The sequence below is a fragment of the Leptinotarsa decemlineata genome, unplaced genomic scaffold (genome assembly GCF_025532065.1).
Source record: "Leptinotarsa decemlineata unplaced genomic scaffold, Ldec_3_MD MMD2_tig00003308_RagTag_RagTag, whole genome shotgun sequence".
NCBI lineage: Eukaryota > Metazoa > Arthropoda > Insecta > Coleoptera > Chrysomelidae > Leptinotarsa > Leptinotarsa decemlineata.
In genome coordinates this window covers 621,158-643,029 of record NW_027412586.1, presented here as the reverse complement: position 1 = coordinate 643,029, position 21,872 = coordinate 621,158, and the positions used below count along the sequence as shown (strand labels likewise).

The following is a 21,872-nucleotide window of genomic DNA, read 5'->3' as shown; positions in this document are numbered from 1 at the left end:
GATTAGCAACAAATGTTTTTAGGAGAATGCTTATAAATTTAAGAGAATATTCATGAATCAATAAATCAGAAGCCTTCAACAGCGAGCAGATCAACAAATGCATAAGGAAAGCAAATAATGAAACATGGGAAAAAAGGTGTCGGCTTTATACTCCTCCATCCTAATACAAACAAATGTGGGAATCTTCCAAAGAAAGAAAGGAAGCAATAGATTTCAAAAAAAGTAACTCTATACAAAAATATGAAGGTCATACAAAGAAGTAACTTTCAGATACGAACTACTTTCAGATACGAAACAGCTACTTTCCTATGAACATTGATTTACACAATAGGAAAATACTATCGAAACATTTACTTTTATAAGAAGACTGAACTATACAAAAAACACTTTTCTCTATTCAGTTTGTATTCCAAACTTCCGTTATGGAATTGAATCAGATATCATTCACAAGATTGCTGCTCAATTTAAAATATGAAAGAGATAGAAATTTCACTGACATGTAACTCTGTCATCCTCACTGAACATCCGATGTTTTGCCATAGGACACTTGCCTTATTGGCTCTTCACTATCAAATCTGGATAAAATTATTAAAAAAAAAACACTAAATTCATTCATAAAATCACAACTTTGTGTCACTGATAGAGTTTGATCTACTCATGTCATCGATGACATTACGTAATGACATTAATTCTGTTATTTCAATAAATCCTAGCCATAGGAATCTTGTTTGGATTGAAAGAGGTATATTTCTAGACGGAATCAATTTTTGAGAAAGGAAAGTTTTGTCTTACTACTTTCTTCAAACTTTGGAAGTTTCCTATATTTTTTTGTATGAAGATGGAGAAGTAGAAATCCAAAACCTTTTTTTCCCAAAAATTATTCTCTCTTAAAAATATATCCATTTCAATTGAAACATATAGATATAATGCTGGAGGCAATTCTAACAAAATATTACGATCGTCTTACTTTATTTTTAGGCACCAATAATTATTGGGTTAGGCGGTACGTGTAGACGGTAAGAACTAACAAAAATGTCAATTGAACTAATGAACAATAAGAAAAACTTGTTGCTTGTGGAAATACCAGATTTCAAAACAATTATTGAGAGAACTTTTGTTGTAAATTGGCAAGAAAACTTGCTATTGTACAGGCAATATTTATCGTTACGACCATCCTATACTTCACATAACAGATTTTTCAGCAGATTCAGCCTGTTGGTATTCACAGATCAGAAAATTTCGGATAAGAAATCACAGAATTCTCACATTTTTCCAATCCTGAAAATTACACAAGCCAGATCATTCGTCGAACTACAGTTACGTTATTTACTGATAATGGTGGAAACATACGATGTAATGCAACACATCCAAATTCAGTTTATTGGACTCGCGAACTTTCAATTTCAACTACTCGCCCAAAAAACTTTTTTTTCGGACTTGTTACGTAAATTACTATTCTGTGCCATGATTGAGTTTTCTAAAAGTTGTAGCTCATCACGAAAACATATCTGACTCGTAATGAACTTGAAGGCAAAGTTTCATCCCAATCAAGCTTTCTTCTCCATATATCAAGGAGTCGAAAGTTTGGTGAGTACAAACAGCCTCATCTGATTTTGCAACTCTATCATTTCTGCATTAAAAAATTCTCAAAGTTAGATCCCCTCATCAACGATCATCAACGATCGATATCAGCCTGAACTCATCCATCAAATCTTTTCATATCTTTGTTGAAACTCGTAAAAAACATGGGAGTATGTTATGCTACTATTGATATATTTATTTTCCAAGCTCTAAATGAACTTATTGAGAAATTTTTCCAAACAGAAGCCTCAACTCGTTAATGTAAAAAATATGGGTACCTCTACAAAAACATTCATCAAATATTTCAGTTTCCAGTTGATGATATTCAATCAAAGTTGAGAATAAATTTATTTTCTCAATATCGTTTGTTATTTTTGTTTTGGGAAGATAATTACCTCTTTGATATCTATATCTGCATCTTTCTCTGCCAATTTGTTAATCTCCGTTATCATTTGTTCACTCACTGACTGGACTAATGGAATCATCATCTTGATCTTTCCACTAGTGAATGTAGGTGTCAGCCTTATTCTTGTTTCTTTCCATTCTGCTGCATCCATTGCAAAAACAGTTAGTGAGAGGGGGTCAGCTTTGGTTTTATAGAAGCCCCGGTCAGCAAAATACTAAGTCCTAAGAAATTCACCATTATAAAAATAATTATCAACAACTTTCTGGAGATAACACTTCGGAAAACACCATAATGAATAAAGAGGTTCGCAAAAGTAACGGATAAATTATATTTAATTGTCGAATCAATTTTCAGAAATTCCATCGGACAAGTTGAATTCCATTTTCAAATTAATAATTAGATAAATAATTCCCAATTTTTCAACCGCACATCTTTAGACAGTAACAATTCGAAATTCAAAAAATTTAAAAATAAAATACTCCGTATACTGATTCGATTATTCCACACCAAATAAAACAGACAAAAAAGTGTTTTATAATCAGTTGATAAATAGCAGAGATAACCAAATGTAAAACTATAAAATTCATGAGAATTAAAAAGAAATCGTGTAAGTCATATGTCATATTTGTCAAATTTAAAATTTCTTACGACAAATACAATAGAGTGGTTTGGGTTTGTTATTTTTTCACGATTCAAGAAAAAAAATGAATCCACCGAAACCGAAAGAATCGAAGTTTAAATGATGACTGGATAATAATGTACATTTTTTTTAAAGTTCGTATTTCGTTATTTGAAATTCACTCCAAGCGTCCCCCAATGAAAGAAATGAACGGAATTTGGTTATTTTAGAAATAAATGAGATAAGGTACCCTTGAGGTATATGGGTTTTCATTTATCTGGAAGATATGGTCTAATGAGGAAGGCAAAATAGCAGTTGGACAAAAAATATACTGCGTTTGAATAAAATGTAGGATAGGCATCTATCCAGCATGTCAGCAGTAAATACTAAAAAATACGAAAATAAAAAGTGAAAATATACTTCTTTCGGATGAAATTTCGAGAACTATGACCGTCCCCTTTCTAGAATAATTACACCTGAAAATTTTATATATTTTTATGAGTATCAGATTAGAGATACTTTCAAGTTTGAATTAGTTTCCTCAAAACTAACACACTGAATATTGAAAATTACATTTGGTATTTGGCATTTCCATCCAAAATTATACAAGCTTTCTGGTGTTCAGATTTCTAATAATACGAAAATCTGATATTCAGAATCATATTAAACACCAAGACATGAAGAAATTCAAATTAGCAGAGTATATTTCGATCCTATATTCGGATTCCATATTCGGAGTCCTCTGAAACTAGAAGAAAACTGAAAGAAATACTTAGCCTATACGACTTTGAACGGAAATGCTTAATGAATTTTAATCTAACATTACCGCATCTCCTGAGGAAAGAAGCTGCACCAGGAAAAATTTAGCTTACTACATGTTGAAAACTTTTTAAACTATTAGATAATCTCAAAAAAGTTTGAATTGGACATTTATACAACTGGCTAAATTCTTCAGGTAATTTCTATAAGGATGAGAGATTGGACGAAAGGAGTGTGTTTGTTTTCCAAAGGAAATTAATGTCCAATTTCAAATCAGATACTAATTTTTTCAGATAATAAAGGCAACATCCAAATTGAGAATTGTAACCGATAAATTGAATCAATCCATCCATCTATAATATATCTGGGGCAATTTGAAAATGTATCCTTCCCACTTGAACAATCCAAAAATAATCGATTCCAGAGAAGTGAGATCCAAAAATTCAGTTTTTCGACCTTTGAACATTATTTTTCTCCGTACGTTGTCTAATGAAATTTTATTGCATCGTGCAATTTGTCCAATCTTTGCACAAAGACATTGCGTTCGAATGGTATCATTGAAATACCACGTTTCCTTTACTAGGGGGTTCAATATCCGTACTGATTGATGGAAGTGCACATAGAATACCTCACAAATCTTCATTTATGGTCTGGATCAGTAGATTTTCGAATTAATGATCTATAGTTTCTCATCATAACGCTGGATTATGAACAGCATAAGAACTTTCTATGGAATTATCTATTTTCTGCTTCAGCGGTACTGTGTTCATCGAAGGAGTTGCAAATGGAAAACACCATGACCATATGATAACTTCAAAATGAAAATCTACCTGTTCAAGAATTTTCCTGGAATATTTTCTGAATAACTCAGAATAATTTAATATAATGAAACATATAATGACAAAATGTCTTTACACCGTTAATCATCTTAATCACACAAATCCTCTGATTTTGAGTAAAAAAACTTGGATTTCATTACCTTCACTAATATATCTTTGACTATATCAGGATCTGCTACAACTAGAATTGGTCGGATCACAGAAAACACTCCTGCAAACTTGAGTCCCCTTTTCTTGATTTCTTTGTAATGATCGATGGAATCCATATTGGGACCAGGAAATTTGCTCCAGAATTGTTTATTATTTCCAAGTGGAAACGAAGGTACCAAATATGGAAAATTTCTATCCTTCCAGTAGTTGTAGTGACATTTGAATAATAAGTATAGAATCAATAAGAAAATAGCAACATATGCCAAGATGTCACGTAATAAGTTGACTGTATATATTTCCATGTTAGCTAAAAATATAAGTCATAGTAAAAAGGTAGGTGATTCTTTTCTTTTCTATTGAAGGAGTCACAAGCTGGACTTTTAAACAATCTTTTCAGATTTGCGATCATCTTCATAGTGAGAGATATTATTATCAGTCAAATATGAACTCTACATTTCAGATTTGCTTGTTTGGAAAGTGAACCCAAATATAACAATACTATCGTCTGAAGGATACTGATATTTTTGCTACTGATGTTGGCCTCTGGTGATTTGATTTACTCATATTACTTTTTGGAAAACTGCTAGGCAGTATTTTCCTGATAAAGGTAATTATCGTGGGCAACAGTGCAATGGTCAAAAAAATTCACAGTGTCTTGGACCCTCCTCGAGTTATTTCAGGAAAAATCAAAATTGTAATAGAAAAATAACGATGAGGTTATACATTTTGTATGAATTGCTATAAATATATCAGGTATATGATATACCACTGTCAATATTCATAATGAAATGAATAGGTCTATAATTGAAATAAAAGTTGATGGTAGCCGTATTGACATGAAACTTCCAATCAAAGATGTATTGTTATATCGTCATAGTATATTTCGATACAATACAACTTTCCGTTTTCTCATATTTTCTGAGATAACAACTATATTCCTAAAAAACAACATCTTTAGCTTTTCCTGTGAAATCGAGAAGGTAAACTGTATCTGTATATTTTCCCCACGATAGTTACCTTTTTTTTTTCATTTCATCGTCTTCATAAACAGTTTAGAGTGAAGCAATGTTACCACATGATAACAGAAATAGCCGGTATGGATACAAATTCTGAATATAATTCTTCACTATTCACCAGTCAAATGAAAGACGTTTATTCCTCATCTAGACAGAAAGTGAATTGAATGAGAATGGAATTTCACTCACTGAAAATAATTATAATTTCATGTTATCATATCAATTCATAAATTCGAATAAGTTTCAATTCTTAACACTACAAATGAAAATATTCTGATGTATTAAACTTGTACATGAACAACTGCAAAATAATATAATATATACAATGTTCATCCCAACCAAATTTCTCAGAAACCATCAACGTTAAAGAATTTTTGAAGACAAAAAAAATTACAAAAAAATTTTCGACTTCTTAAAATCCATATTCTCTATTGATTCATTTCTTAGTAGCTTTGATGGGCATCACCCACTGAATTTCAAGGACTGACCTATTGCAGAATTTTTATTTCTGTGTGAAATGTTTTTCAATATAATTTTTCATACCTGACTTTCAATGAAGATTGTCCTACGGTGAGTTTTCGATATCCCCACAAGAATACGAACTATCCAATTGACAATAACATTGATGAAAGTAATAACTTGAATTTTGGCTGGAGATACTGAAGTACTAAATCATAACAGCAACAAAAGAGATAAGGCATGTTTATATTGAATATATGCACATAACTATGATAAGGTATGTTACATAATGAGTGGAATAATGGATACAATATTCAGTAGTCTTCCTGTGAAGTTGTTTCAACTTTATATTTTCAATACAGTATTTTTAAGGAAGTTACTTTAATATCTCGCGATCTCTCTGAATTAGAGATTAAATTACATAAAAATGTTTATTTCAACGGTCAATCAAACGGTGTGATGGAATTAAAACGAGATGTCATTATCCAAATGTTTGACGAAAAATTCAAATTGAGTATTTTTGTTTTTGGCTCTCGCTTTTCAGAATACAACAAAATTGAAAATTGGGAACGAAAATCAATTTCCACTAAAAATACACTCCTTTCAATTCAAACAAGATCGAAAATATATTTCATATTTTACATACAATTTGTTTTGATTCAGTGAATATTCTTAAAAGGTATTCCGTTCAATAATGGTCATCTTCAACGATTTTATCAAGCTTTCGCTGAACTTGCAGCAGTTTTTTTGGGTTTCGCTCCGTATTCTGTGTTTTTGATTCTCACAAAGATCATTTCCACCAGCTCATCATACTTTGTCCGTGGATCATACTTTGTACTGTTTGGAACCTTTGGTGTAGTAACATAAAATTTTTTTTTATCATCACTTGGTGATCGAAACACGTGTCGAGGTGTAAAAATAACGATTTGGTGTTGGGGAAAAAACTCCAGTAATATTTATTTTCAGTATTTTAATATTAATATACGTCAAGAAAAGGATTTGAAGCTTTATAACTCCTATTTAATTATATGCGAGCGCTTTCGACAGCTGGTCCTGCTGTCATCATCTAAACTCTAATCAAACTGCAGTTTGAGTAGAGCCCATTCTTTGTGTTGGATCTTCTCTAGGTTAACTGTTACCTAGAAACAATAAACCTAGAGAAGATCTAACACAAAGAATAGTACCTGGTGTAACCCAAATACAGGCAAGTTTACCTAAAGAACCTGGAGTACTTGCAGTGAGGCGTTCGGACCATATGAAAGGACAAACAACAGGATGACACGTTCAGTTTGAGTAGAGCCTAGATAATGATAGCACGACCAGCTGTCGAAAGCGCTCGCATGTAATCAAATAGAAGTTATAAATCTTCAATTCCGTGTATATATATGTATATATATATATATATATATATATATATATGTATATATATATATATATATATATATATATATATATATATATATATATATATGGTAAAATGGATTAACAGGGTCTCTCAGTCAAAAAATCAAAAATCAAACTCTGCTTTACTTTGCCAAGCTTTCGCTTCTAATGGGAAGCTTCTTCAGGGCCTATAATTTAATGATTTTTGAATATTTTCGCCTTTGAATAATATTACAAATCATACTTACAGTAAAAATGAGTGAAAAACAATAAATTGAAGATAGAATTGACATAAAAGTTAACATGTATACGATTTTTTTTGTGGGTTTGACAAATGTCATACCTTCACATAAATGTCATTTTTCAATGGGTATGATGATTTGATAATTTTTTACTGTAATGAAAGAGTTATTGATTGATACATCTTTCATTATTATTATGTTTTTGATGTAGTTCTAGTAAATTACTATATATACTGCTGAGATTATCAATGTCAGTTTTCTTATTCATACAATCAGAAGACTTATTAATTTCCACCATTTCAAGAAAAAGGCGTTTGGAAATATTTTTTTCTGTATGTAAAACTTTGATATTAGAGAAATTTGGTTTATGACCTGTTTCTATAGAGTGTTGTGCTAATGCACATGATTTTTTATTGAGCTTTATATCACTTTTATGTGAAGTTATTCTATCATTAAGAATTCTAGATGTTGTTCCAATATAATTCAAGTTACAATTATTACAAGGAATGTTATAAATCACATTTGACTTTTTTGTTGTATCAGTTTTATCTTTCAATTTAGTATTCAAATTCTTTATAGTTTTAATATTTTTTTGGCATATTTTGATATTTTGTTCATTATGAAAAAGTTTTATGATATTTGAAGATAAATTTCCAAGGTTAGGTATAGATTTATAAGAAATATTGATAGGTGAACTATCATTACATACATTTCTGTTAATTACATCAGAATTTGTATTACTGCCAGTATTGAAAATTATTTTATTAAGAAGTTTTCTGGGATAAGAATTATCGATCAGTATGTCTCTAAGAAGTCTGAGATTTTTTTGCTTGAGGGAAGGGTGTACTAATTTTTCTATTCTTTTTTTCAAACAGAGTATTAAATTAATTTTAACTGATTTTTTGTGAAAGGAATAGTAATTGATATATCTTCCTGAATTAGTAGGTTTGACATACCAATCTGTAACCAAGGAATTATCAGTTTTACGAATAACTCTTGTATCAAGAAAAGGAAGGGTCTGATTATTTTCTATTTCGATAGTGAATTGTAACTTCTTATCATATCTATTGACAACATCAAGAATTTCATTAGATTTGTCATAAGGTATTGCACAGATGACATCGTCAACATATTTCTTTAAAAAGGGAATTTCAAAACTCAATTTCATATCAATAGATATGATAAGAAGTTACAACATACTGATCGATAATTCTTATCCCAGAAAACTTCTTAATAAAATAATTTTCAATACTGGCAGTAATACAAATTCTGATGTAATTAACAGAAATGTATGTAATGATAGTTCACCTATCAATATTTCTTATAAATCTATACCTAACCTTGGAAATTTATCTTCAAATATCATAAAACTTTTTCATAATGAACAAAATATCAAAATATGCCAAAAAAATATTAAAACTATAAAGAATTTGAATACTAAATTGAAAGATAAAACTGATACAACAAAAAAGTCAAATGTGATTTATAACATTCCTTGTAATAATTGTAACTTGAATTATATTGGAACAACATCTAGAATTCTTAATGATAGAATAACTTCACATAAAAGTGATATAAAGCTCAATAAAAAATCATGTGCATTAGCACAACACTCTATAGAAACAGGTCATAAACCAAATTTCTCTAATATCAAAGTTTTACATACAGAAAAAAATATTTCCAAACGCCTTTTTCTTGAAATGGTGGAAATTAATAAGTCTTCTGATTGTATGAATAAGAAAACTGACATTGATAATCTCAGCAGTATATATAGTAATTTACTAGAACTACATCAAAAACATAATAATAATGAAAGATGTATCAATCAATAACTCTTTCATTACAGTAAAAAATTATCAAATCATCATACCCATTGAAAAATGACATTTATGTGAAGGTATGACATTTGTCAAACCCACAAAAAAAATCGTATACATGTTAACTTTTATGTCAATTCTATCTTCAATTTATTGTTTTTCACTCATTTTTACTGTAAGTATGATTTGTAATATTATTCAAAGGCGAAAATATTCAAAAATCATTAAATTATAGGCCCTGAAGAAGCTTCCCATTAGAAGCGAAAGCTTGGCAAAGTAAAGCAGAGTTTGATTTTTGATTTTTTGACTGAGAGACCCTGTTAATCCATTTTACCATACATTTCTCCAGTCGCTAACATTATCCAATTTATATATATATATATATATATATATATATATATATATATATATATATATATATATATATATATATATATATATATATATATATATATATATATATATATATATATATATATATATATATATATATATATATATATATATATATATATATATATAGTGTGTCTAACTTCTCATGGAAACACCCCCGTTTCTTTCGTAATAATTGATATAGAGTGATGAAACTCTCAGGACTGATAGATATGCTCAAAATGCACATACCACCTGAATAGGGTTGGCCAAAGTGATATACACTGCTCGCCACTCACAATGGAACAACCCATTTTCACGGTAAATCATAGTAGAGGGCAAAATAGGCTCAAAAATCCTTCAGACTTGTAATCAGGACTACAAACTCACTACAAATACACTTTTTCTCTGAAAAAATGTCAGTCGTGAAAAAACTTAACTTTCGTTTTCACATAAAAAACTTATTTTTCATTTTGTCAGGAAAGTTATTCCTTCTCGCAAAGTCAATGAGAGAGGAAATGTTAATTTTTTTTAAGTGGAATGGAACCATGATATCAGTGAGGTTTTGGGATGGTTAATGATGATTCAGATTCTCATCTTCCCGTTATTTTCAAAAACCAAGTGTTTTTTGTGGCGAAAAATTTTATATAAATTTCAAAACTCTTTCGAAGTAGTACTTTCAAAATCACGTTTTCTATTTAAAATCAAAACAATCAATTTCAATTGATTTAATTGTTCACAAATTCAAATTTTTGTGCCTTCCACCAAACTTCCTAAAACAGTTCACTATTGTGAATTGGTGAACCTTCATATTGAAATATCATGTTGTGTCTCACATCTAAAGGTAGTTTTTCCAACACATGGAAAAATGCAGTTTTGAGAAAATCATCGAATAGTCGTCCGTTCAGATTTTGATCGAAAAAAATGGCCCGATAATATTTTCGTTCAGAATATCACACCACACCTTAATTTTCTGAGATATTTAGTCTCTTCAATTCACCATCCTATTTGAATTTTGTTCAGCCCAAGGTAGCCTCATCACTGTAGGTAGAAGATATACTTTAAAAAATCCTATCATTGGGATAATTTCCCTGCATCCATAAACAATACTCCATACGGCGGATTTCGTCTCCTTCGTGCTGAATGTGTAGAGATTTGGTTTTGAACGCATGTATTTCATGCCTTTGTTTGAAGGTTGACAATGTTTCGTGGTGTATTTCATCAGTTAGAACTTCCATTGTCTAATATAATATAAATTGATTTGATAACCCTGAAAAAAATCAAAAAGATTAACTGAAAATAACAATTTCATTAAACAAAAAACTGAAATCATAAATAAATAACATACAACAACCAAAATAACAAAGTTAAATAATTGGTTTTGGCGGGAGTTGGTCGTTTTTCGTTTGATTAGAGGTTTCCATATGTTACGTATCCCTTCGCTAGCTAAATGCGTTGTTAGACAACATACACGCGGCTCCTTTGAATTTTCTCCTAAACCAGTGTTCCTCTTTGTGAATGATTTCAGCTTGAGCCCACTTGATGTTGTGTTGATGAGTTCAAACATGCTCTGCTATTCCGGATTTGCTGGTTTCTCCTCGCTGTGTGTGTTTCTCGTGCTCAGCAATGCGAACTTTCAATGACCTCTTAGTTCCACCGATGCCTGTTTAAACACCTCTATATTTTACTGGGGCTCATATTGAGTTGAAGCGATAAGTTTCTCAAACTAATTCTAGGAACAGCTTCATAAGCAGCCAAAAAGGTATCATTGTTACTCGGTTGGTGCTCACGAAAAGATTATAGGAATTTTTATGGACAGATCAAGGGTGTACACCTACCTCTATTGAATTCAGCGGCCGCTTCACGATAAGACCTCGCGCCTTCACCAACAATTATATCAATCTCATGGCACCACATGATTTTTATTTAGTGAAATTAATGTAATTCAATCCCTTCAAATGATTTCAGACAACAGTTCAGCAAGTAAGTAAAATAATCTGAATTCTACCTGTTTACCGAGTGCGATTTTTTCTTTAAAAACTAACGGTTGTTTCGGTGTTGCAATGAATATGAAGATCAATTTTGTTTCGGTTGGCAAAATGTTTCCTGAATATTTTAATAGAGGACCCCGCACATTTCTTATGAGAAATGGCTTGCCGCGAATTTTGCCGAACAATTAATTATACTCTGATAAAATTAAAATATTTAGATATTAGTGAGGTTATACAAAATTTGTAAACAAATAAAAGAAAAATGTAACTAATTTTAGAAGTGAATATCAAACTTGTAAGTTAACTAGTTTCAGAAATATGAAACTTTGAAATTTAAACTTGTGATAATTAGTGGTTGGTATCCAAAAAAGTAGTGATTATTCAACTTTTTTGTCAACAAGAGGATTGCTTCCCAAGACTAAAAAGAGAAACCACGCGAATCAAACGCTCCAGAAATATTTGTAAAATAAATGAGATACAGTCCAAATTCAACTAATCTAATAATAATAAATCATAATTGAATGAAAACTCACATTACCTATTCAAAAAAAGTAATACATCGAGGAAGAAAGTAAAGAAAATATTTTGAAGCAGAGTTCTGATTTCCAAAGGCGACACTTCACACAAAAAAAGATGAACCAGGTATTTTTACCAACAATATCCAAAGTTCGATGCTGATTTCAAAGTTTCAATCACACTTTCACAAATACTTGTTTTTAAATTTGAAAAAGTACTATAATGATTAAATAGAAAGGGTTATATTTTTAGGAGTGACTAATTTTTGGGTAAGTAAGTTTTTGGCTTTCTACTACTCCATCTTGATACAAAAAAATGTGGGAATCTTCCGAAGGAAGGAAGGAAGTAATCAATTTTAAAATTAGTCACTCTATACATGAATGTGTAGATCATGCAAAGAAGTAATTTTCAGACACGAACTGAAATAAAAAGCCCTCCTGAAACAGCTACTTTCATATAAACATTGAATTACACAAAAGAAAAATTCTTTCGAAACAAATACTTTTATATGAACACTGAATTATACAGAAGACACTATAATGTTTTCCAGATTGGTACTGAAGATCCCTAAGGCACGTGTCTTACGGCGAAATATCGATGTCTACCAGTGAGGATGGCAGTGTTCCATATAAGTGCATTTTTTACGATTCATTTAATGTAGAACTCCTGTGAATGATACCTGATTTTATTCCATAACGATTGTTTGGAATACAAATTGAGTAGAGAATAGATTTATAATGGCTAAATCGACCTGTATTAGGTCATGTGAATTTTCAACTACAACATGTCTTTTGTAATTTTTTCTCACTGGCTTATGGAGTTCCGAAACAATCTGGCACTTACTCATCTCTTACTATCGGACACTGTAATAATATCTCAATAGAAATCGTTGGAGACGTTCGTAGTTTAAATATCATTTCATCTCCTTTGACGATAGATTTGTTAGCGAGTTGATGAAATTTGTATGTTGTATCATCATTTATCAGAACGTCTCCATCTTTGTTACCTTCATCTTGTGCTTCACTTTTCATTTCAGAAGACTTGAGAAATTTGAATGAAAAACCATCTTCATTTGCTTCAGAATGTATTATGCTTCCTATCTTGGCAGACATGGGAAATTTAAAGACTATACCTTCATTATCTAATGTATAATAATTTTTATTCAAACTAATATTTTTTTCACCTTTCAAACGAATTAAAACTTCAACGTGGTAATCATAAGAATCACAAACATAAAATTGAAAATTCAATTGTTGTTGAAGAGGTGATTTTGATAATGCTTCTTCTTCTACTTCTCTTTGTAGATTTGAAAAATGTTGCTTACATTTATTCAAATGCATTATAGAATAAATTGAAAGTTTAACCGCGAGATTGTTATTGTGAGAGCGACAACACTTTGTCTTTAGAATCGTTTACAAGTCGAATGAGGAAATTTAGAATATATACAAATTGAAATTGTTGTCGAGTACTGAATAAGTATGTACTCAGTAGTAGTTCAGAAGAAAATATGTTGTATTTGTAGAGCTATTAAGTTACAATACTTACCATACCACTGTTTCGTTAACAAACCTATTTTGCTCATTGGCTCTTGTATAGAGTGTAAGCAGATAAGACCTATCAAAGTGATAACTAGATTCATAAACGACCGTGGTGGAATTTTCAATTCACCTGAACGTGAAACCTTCTGACAAAAACAGAATGGAATTAGAAAATAAACATTATCATGAATGTGGCAAGTGAAAAAGAAGAATAATTCGAAGGATGAGCAGGCGGAAGATCAAAAGGTACGTGTCAGATCTTAGAAAGATTATGAATCTGCAAAAAGGAGAGACCTGAGAAGCAATTTTCTTCTAAATAAAAATTTTATTTTTCCAAAAATGTTTAGTTTCAATCAATATTCAACATATCATTCACCTTTCTCCAAAGGGCATTGAATTAGAAATTCAATGTGAAATTGGACGCAAGTTTTTATGGGGTTTCTGAAAGAAATTGAATAGTGTCACCTTTTTTGAGAATATCATGGTACAAAAGATTGTCTAAAGTATCGTTTTGATTTTGATAGGATATTTTCAATGCACTGGGGAAATATTGAATATTTTCAATTTTTCCTGTAATCGGAATCGTATAAGTAGTACTATTATTATTGTCCAATATATAATGAGGTTGACTGAAAGAAAGGCTTTTGCTACCGCGAAGAGTTAATATACATTTACTGTGGACTTTAGAAGACTAACAAATAAAAAATGGTAAATCTGTTTGTGGTGGCGGTAGTGCTGTAACGATATATTCTGAAAAAATGGAAGAAGAAGAATTGGTAAAAAAATGTTGATTGATTTTGTTCAGTGGCATTTTGAATAATAAGAAAATGAAGTAAAACACCATACATTTATAAAATTATTGCACCTTCACGTAACTCTTCAATGATTGAAATAATTTCATTGTTGTGACTAGTAGTGTTGCCAGCTGCTATCTATCTACTAGTTCATTGTAGTCTCAAAATATATATATAATCAATAGGTTCATTATCATATTGAAATTTCACCTCCTTTTTTTTGTCATATTTCTGGTGAGTACACCTCTGGATAGAGATGTTGGTATTGAATCAGATCTAGGACGAGTTTTTTGTGAATGAGATTTTATAAGGTGGAAATATCTCCAGGAAATTTTCTAATTGGTAAATCAGCATTATTTTCACGACGATATGCATTAGTTTTCTTTACAATATCCACATAATTTTCAGCGTCTTTTGTGGTGTAAGCTACAGGATTTTTCAGAAAAAGTAACTCGTAAAGAATAACTTTTTCTGAGTTTGTGAGTTATATTTTCCACATTTACATTGTAAACATTTAATGTAAACAGACCTCAGATATCAGTTTCAGGCAATATTCAAAGAAATCGATAGAATTGCATTTTCAATGAATATTTTCAAGAATAAAGTGTTTCCTTACATAGGGTTATGATCTGAATTCAACTTTATGAAAGTAAAGCTACTTCAAATATTCACAAATATGAAATTTGACATCAATCTTATAGTTGAAACTAAAGTTACAGCCTTCATTATCACGTCAAAAAATTGTAAAACGTACCTAAGCCACGTAATGTCTGCTGATAAAAGACTGCTACAAGCTACATCTGTTCATCGCGTCGCGTCGCGTCGGCTAAACCATGCTAGAGTCTCGCTCTCTGAATGTGCCTTATGCTTTATTCGCTGAATGTGGCCTTAACTTTAGTATACAATTTTTGTGCCTGACTATCTTATTTTTGAGAAATTAACAAAAATTGGCCCTTTTTCATTTTCAAATTCGTATTGTCTTTCTGTTCAGTAGATTTAAAATCATCAGCTTCTTTTTAGTTTTTACTTTGGATAGGTTGGTATTTGATTTTATTTAAGTCAGTTTCATTCAGTTGATTGTTTAAAAAATGGAAAGTAAGTAGTAGAATACAGCCGTTTCTGGGCCTCCCCCCACCACTGTGACGTATTAATTGTTTTTTTTGTTTAGTTAAATCAAGGCGATGTGACCTTGAAGTGTCTGGTGCATGGATCATTCAGTTTTTTTTTCGTATGAGATTTTGTGTGACATAATGACGTAATTACATTTGGTTGGTATGTGTGTGCGTGTGAGTGTGAGAATGCATGGTACAGGGTATAGCGTGTCTATGTAAAAACATACGTCCGCATACTTCAAAGATCCTCCAAGTATTGAATGTTCCATCGGTGTGAGCCCACTAAGTTAGTGGTGTGGCGTCACAGCAGCAACCGTTCATCGGTCGAGATGTTCACTCCAGGGCGTTTGGCTGAGTAAAGCGTATTCATCGGTGTGTCCTTACCTCTCTCGATGCGGCGATGGCTGTGACGTAACGCATCACTCTACCCTCGCTGTCGATGGTGACGCGCAGGCAGCGAGGACTGTGTTAGTGTCTGTCCTCTACGATGACGCAACGACCGCTGTCTGTTCGTATCGATGTCTGTTAACGCATCCTAGCTGAGAGGTTGGGTTGGTGCATGTAGGTGAGAGGTGGGGTTGGCTATGACGTCTTGACGGGCCCGATCAGACTGTCTTTAAGAAGCGGACGAGTGTTGGTTATGTCAGTTTACATCAAGTGAGTTAGTGAAAACGTATCGTAGAAAATGTATTCCGACCACTGTTGTGAATCTTTCAGTCATAGTGATAATCTTCGTCGGCATATCTCCAGAGTTGCCAGGGAGGGCCTTCAGTGAAACGGATGAGAATGGGTAATGCAACACCTATGTATACATGCAATTGTTGTAATGTGACAATTCCTATGACCCAAGTGAATTCTCACCGAAGAACCATGAGTCATGAAAATAATGCATGTGTTCAGATGTCTGAAGGTGTTCAAATTATAACGAATGCATTCAATTGGAGCATTTTCACATACAGGGTGGAGAGTTCGATTGTTGATACAATCGAACCCCTACAAGCTGCAATACAATCCACAATAGGTTATGTTGCTCGCGATGCACGTCAAGCATTCGACGATACAATTGCGGAGGCTCGAATAACTCTGAGTCGTAATTATGATAATATTAAAAGTTATGTAGAAATAAAAAATTCTGACATAATAGTATGTACAATAAAAAAAAATGACGCTTTGGAACAGAGAGTTGTAGTTTTGGAGAAAAAACATAAACTTAGTTCATCAGATGGACCATTACTGTGGTATCCAGGAGTCGACGTGAACCCAAATGTTAGAATAATAGAATCAGAACCGAAACCAACAGATGACGTAGTAATTGAACCAACATGGTGAATTACTATACTCGAATCTTAGCCTCTGCGCCCACTCAGTCCCAAGCACCACCTTCGAACCCACCACTCGCGCATGCACGCTCCCACCCCAAGGAGAGCAACATTTAGTACGACGAGTCAACTCATCGAGAGTAGTCAAGCTAAGAAATCACACTCCAGCAAGCCGAATATTGAGTAAGTTATAAATGTTATTTGTTTTATATTAACTAACTTTGTATTAGTCTACATTTTCAGAATGGAAGGATATACACAGTAGCTCACCAACGCTGTGGAGTCGATCCTACCGATGGACAACCTCAATGACAGGGTCATTGAGGAGAAGCCTTCGGATGGTGTGCGGTCAAGAGCGCCTCAGCCCCAGCCAGTTAACCGCCCTGACTTGGTCGAAGACAGCTTGCGGATCGTCAAGAGAGTCAATCGACTTTCCTATAGAGGTATAGGGAAGTAGAACTCGCTTCCCGATCTAGTAAGGCCGCGGTGGTTAGCATTTCCCTCCAACAGGCTGAAATTGCTAACCGACGGAGCGAACTAGAAAAACAAATGGCCGAACTAGATCGAGGAGGAAAGGCGAAAAGCAGAGACCTCTCCGATAGAGCGGTATAAAAAGTTAAAGACATTTATTGAGAATTTCTTAGCTTAATTAGAAATAATAGAATAGTTTAAGGTTAATTAGGAATATTGAATTATGGTAATTTCAAGTTTATATTTGTAATTTTAGGACAAACCGCGGTTTGTCCCACTTTTGGAGTGTTGTGTGTAAAGAGTGTACATTGTTTTGATTTGGTACACATTGAAAAATGCGCTGGTTGGGTCATTGTTTTCCACTTCTGCATATTTTCATTATTTCATAAAAAATAGAAAGTTAGTCGTTGAGTAATATGGTCAATGCTATGAAAACAGAAAAGGAATTCTATGTTTCTTGGAGCAAATGAGAAAGTTAGTCGTTGTGTAATATTGTTAATTATATGGAAACAGAAAAAAAAATGTATATTCTTTGGAGCGAATTCTTTGGAGCGCGGCCGCGAATCAAATCAACCCGCAGGGCGAAATTTTTTTCGACCCGCGAATTAGATTAATTCGAGTGATTCGCGGTTTATTTCACGGTTTATTCAGAAAGGCGGCCGCGAATCAATTCAATTCGCGGGTCGAAAAAAATTTTGAATTTTTGAGAAGCATTATCCGCGATTTATATCGCGGATTGAAAAATGTATACTCATACTTTCTGTATATTGATTGTATTAATGGAATTATGTGTTTATTTGTTCATCATACGCAAATTATCATTTCAAATACAACATTGCATAACCCCCACCTATCCCCCACTACCACCCCCTCCACTTAAAGAGAATAAATGTAGGAGTTCCCCAATGTAATATTCAGTTGAGTAGCTATCGCCAGCATGTCAACAACTCAGGAAGCTGATTCCACGACCGGACCCCAGTTGGAACCCCAGTCGGAACCTAGAGCTCCTGACTACAGGATCCTGCCATTCCAATCGAGTGACGACGACGACGATTCGGACGTGGACATGGAAGTCGATTCCACTACAGAGCCCCATAGAGGTCCTTCACCGTCGTGTAGCCTTGATTCCCGAGTTCAAGTGCTTCATATCACAAGCACAGACGACAGGAAAAAGTCGGACCTAGAGTATCCGGATCCTAATATGGATACTGATCCAGATGCTGCTGCCCGGTGGTTGAGGAGGCAGGCTTTCATGCGCATGTGGAAACTCCATATCAAATCTCATGACGATTTGTAATCGTTTTCTTGTTTCTCCCATCCTTAATCCTTTCCTTCTTTGAAGTACACACTTTTTGGTTGGTGTACACGGGACACTGCTTGGTTGGAACAGTGTCTCTCCCCCTCTCCCTCATTAGTTTTTCAATATAATCCAGGTCCATCCAGGTACATGAAAAAAATTCAACGTTCGATCGTTTCAATACAACTTTCGCAGAATTTTTGCAACGCATCTATGATATTCCTGTTCATTTCCCGGAACGCATAGAAGAACGTATGCAAGAGGAAGTAGATGCAGAGTTAGAAATGGGTGTCCACGAGTTAGACGATCTAGAGGATGACGAGCTAGATGATTATGCGAACGATATTATTAGTATATCGTCTGATTCAGATGATCATGAGGACGACATTATCAGTATATCAGATACAGATAATTCAGATGATGACACCATCATCATTGTTTCTCATGATGAGGAGCGTTAGTCCATACCATTGCATGGATTAATAAAAAAAACAGCCCTTTTCAGGGCTACAATTGAAGACTAAAACAAAAACATAAACAGCTTTTTTCAGAGCTTACAAACAGAAATAGGTTCATTCCATTGTGTGTGTGTGTGTGTGTGTGTGTGTATTAACCCTTTTCATTAGGTTAACATTATAGTCCCAAACAAAATGTATATAAAAGTATCATCATCACACTCTGTAGTACTCATCATTATATGCATATATATTCAATGATTGATAAATTGCCAACTTCAACTTTCAGTTAAAGTAGTACTCATCATATGCACAGATATTCAATGACTAACAAATTCCCAACTTCGACTTTTCAGTCAAAGTAGTGATTTGTCATATAATGCACAGATATTCGATGACTAACAAATTCCCAACTTCGACTTTTTAGTCAAAGTAGTCATTTGTCACATAATCTGTGAATACTACTACTACTACTACTATTCGTATGAATAATGTAGCCCTGAAAAGAGCTGTTTTTTTTCTGACCAGTAGGTCCACGGTTAATGTGTCACATGTTTGACATTATTACATACTATACATGTCGACACTCGGGTGAAGTTTGTTAGGGGTATCTCGCAAGCATCGCACCAATTCTGTCCCATTTCCATCATAGAAACGGTGTTGTGGTGATATGATGATATCACCCTCCATTATTGTTTCTAAGAGAGTAAAAACGGAAACAACACCAACATAGTTTTTTGATGTTGTCATCAATTGTTCTGATTCGCACGTGTGCATCCATTGCGCAATATAAATCCATGGGATCTTCTAATGTGTCACCTTCAGATGAATCAGCTACAACCCCTTCATTATCGCCTTCTCCATCAACGACCCTCTCAAGCTCCATCATGTCATCATCTTCGTCGCATTCGTTAGCCTCGTTTTCATCTTCGTCGACTCCAAGGTCTATCTCGTCTTCCTCGACTCCAACATCTTCAACTATCACTTCCTCTAGCGGAATGTTGGCATCCTCATTATCTGACTCGCCTATCCAACAGCAGATATTCTATTCAATGCAGTAAGTATTTTTTCAGAATTCATCTTGATGTTTTCTCACAGTTGCAGAGTGAACGAATGAACTTCAGGATCGCAAGTCGACTTACATGATTGTATAGGTAGTGGTACGACCCCCACTCATCACTTGACTCGTTTTGAGTGGAAGAGAAGGATATAGCATCTCAAAACATATGCTGGTAAGATGAAGTCATGTTTGTGAGAAGGAGGGGTTTTCCCACTATACTTTCACATGGTGTTAATTTGTATAAATAGAGAATGTCGGTATAAGAGACAGCAGTCAGAGTTTCTATGAGTCATCTCTTGATATTTCTAATCGAATTAGTGAAATGCCGTTTCCAAAAGAGTGGAATGAAAAACCAAAAGTGTGCGTCTACCCAATGATGATTGCGGGAGCTATTGTGTACTACTTTTGCCAAATGAGTAGATCTAAGGAAATCATTAATCCATGCACTAGTATGTACAATAATTGTGTGTCGCGGATTCAGCTGTCGCCTCCATCTCATTCACCGAAGCGGACAAAATCAGAATATCGTCAGCACAGTCACTGTGCCTGAAGTATTCCGAACCTAAAATATTCAATAATATGAGTACTTAATACTACCTGTGCTGCTGTTCCAGCTCCGCCGCAACCTTGTTTGCGTTGCGATATATGTATACTCAATGAATTCTTGGAATCATGTATGCACTACGTATAGAAGTACTTGGGATCTATGTGAGAAGGTTGGTCAACCCTACCCCAATAGGAGAATTCTTTTATTTTAATGTTGGTGTCTGACTCATGAACAACAAATATTGAGGAGGAGAATCAAAGAACGTTCCACATCAACAGAGACACATTGACACTTATGATTTTTATTACCGTTATTGTCCTCTGTTATTAATAAATTTATTATTTTCAATCTATGTGTATTATTTTCTCACATTTTAAAAATGCATGCAACAAAAGTGTTCCTCTTGAATGACAAAGATCGTCACATACGTGAACAGTTTAGTGAAAGAACGCATGTGTTAGTTGATAAAAGAGCGCATGCGCTAGTTTACTTTCTCCTATAAAAGGTAAAGTATCAGTAACATCATCATCTTTCCTATTCACATTCTATTGCTATCACATATCATTCCTCAGACCTAAATAATCATTATCATGAACTCCATGCCACTATTGATTGCTGAAGATGGTTCACCACTTGTTGATATCGATCACACTGATTTTGAAAATATTCCAGTATAACATTTATCGAGTCAAGAATCGATAAATGAATTTGATATTAACGACTTCATTAACCTTGTAGATGTGCCGGAATCAATTGGGCAAATTGTTGTTGAAAATCTAATCGTTTCGCAATTATCACCACCGAAATACCCTTCATCTACCCTTCCTCTTGGTGTTGATAAGAAATCTAGAACAATCAAGAGGAAGGTTGCTAATGCATCTTCATCGATTGTCACTGAGTTCAAAGAAAATAAACAATCGAAAAGTGGTGTGCGAGAGAAAAACCCACAACGAAAAGTGACAGATCGAAGAGGAAGACCAAAGGTGTACCTTAAGAAATGAAAGGTGATTTGAAAGCAGAATCGCTATCTTCTTTCAGTCCACTGCATCGGTTTGGGAATATGAAAAAGAAAGCAAAATGCCGCCTTGTAAAGGCACAGATAGCCATTGCTGAACACGAAAAGAGTGAG

The 21,872-nt window shown here is 33.4% G+C and overlaps 1 protein-coding gene across 2 annotated transcripts in view; it reads right to left on the bottom strand.

The window, feature by feature from the left end:
* LOC111509240 (cytochrome P450 6a2) overlaps positions 1–6,049 on the bottom strand; it is a 28,943-nt gene extending 22,894 nt beyond the window's left edge. Inside the window, exons 1-2 of one of the 2 annotated variants that reach the window (XM_074177826.1) lie at positions 5,914–6,049; positions 1,977–2,208 (exon numbers count right to left, since the gene is read on the bottom strand). In XM_074177826.1, coding sequence (XP_074033927.1) covers positions 1,977–2,138 — 162 coding nt within the window. In that variant the 5' untranslated portion in view covers positions 2,139–2,208; positions 5,914–6,049. The remainder of the gene's footprint in view (positions 1–1,976; positions 2,209–5,913) is intronic. The other variant, XM_074177825.1, reaches the window with a different exon arrangement.
* Positions 6,050–21,872: the final 15,823 nt, after the last annotated feature.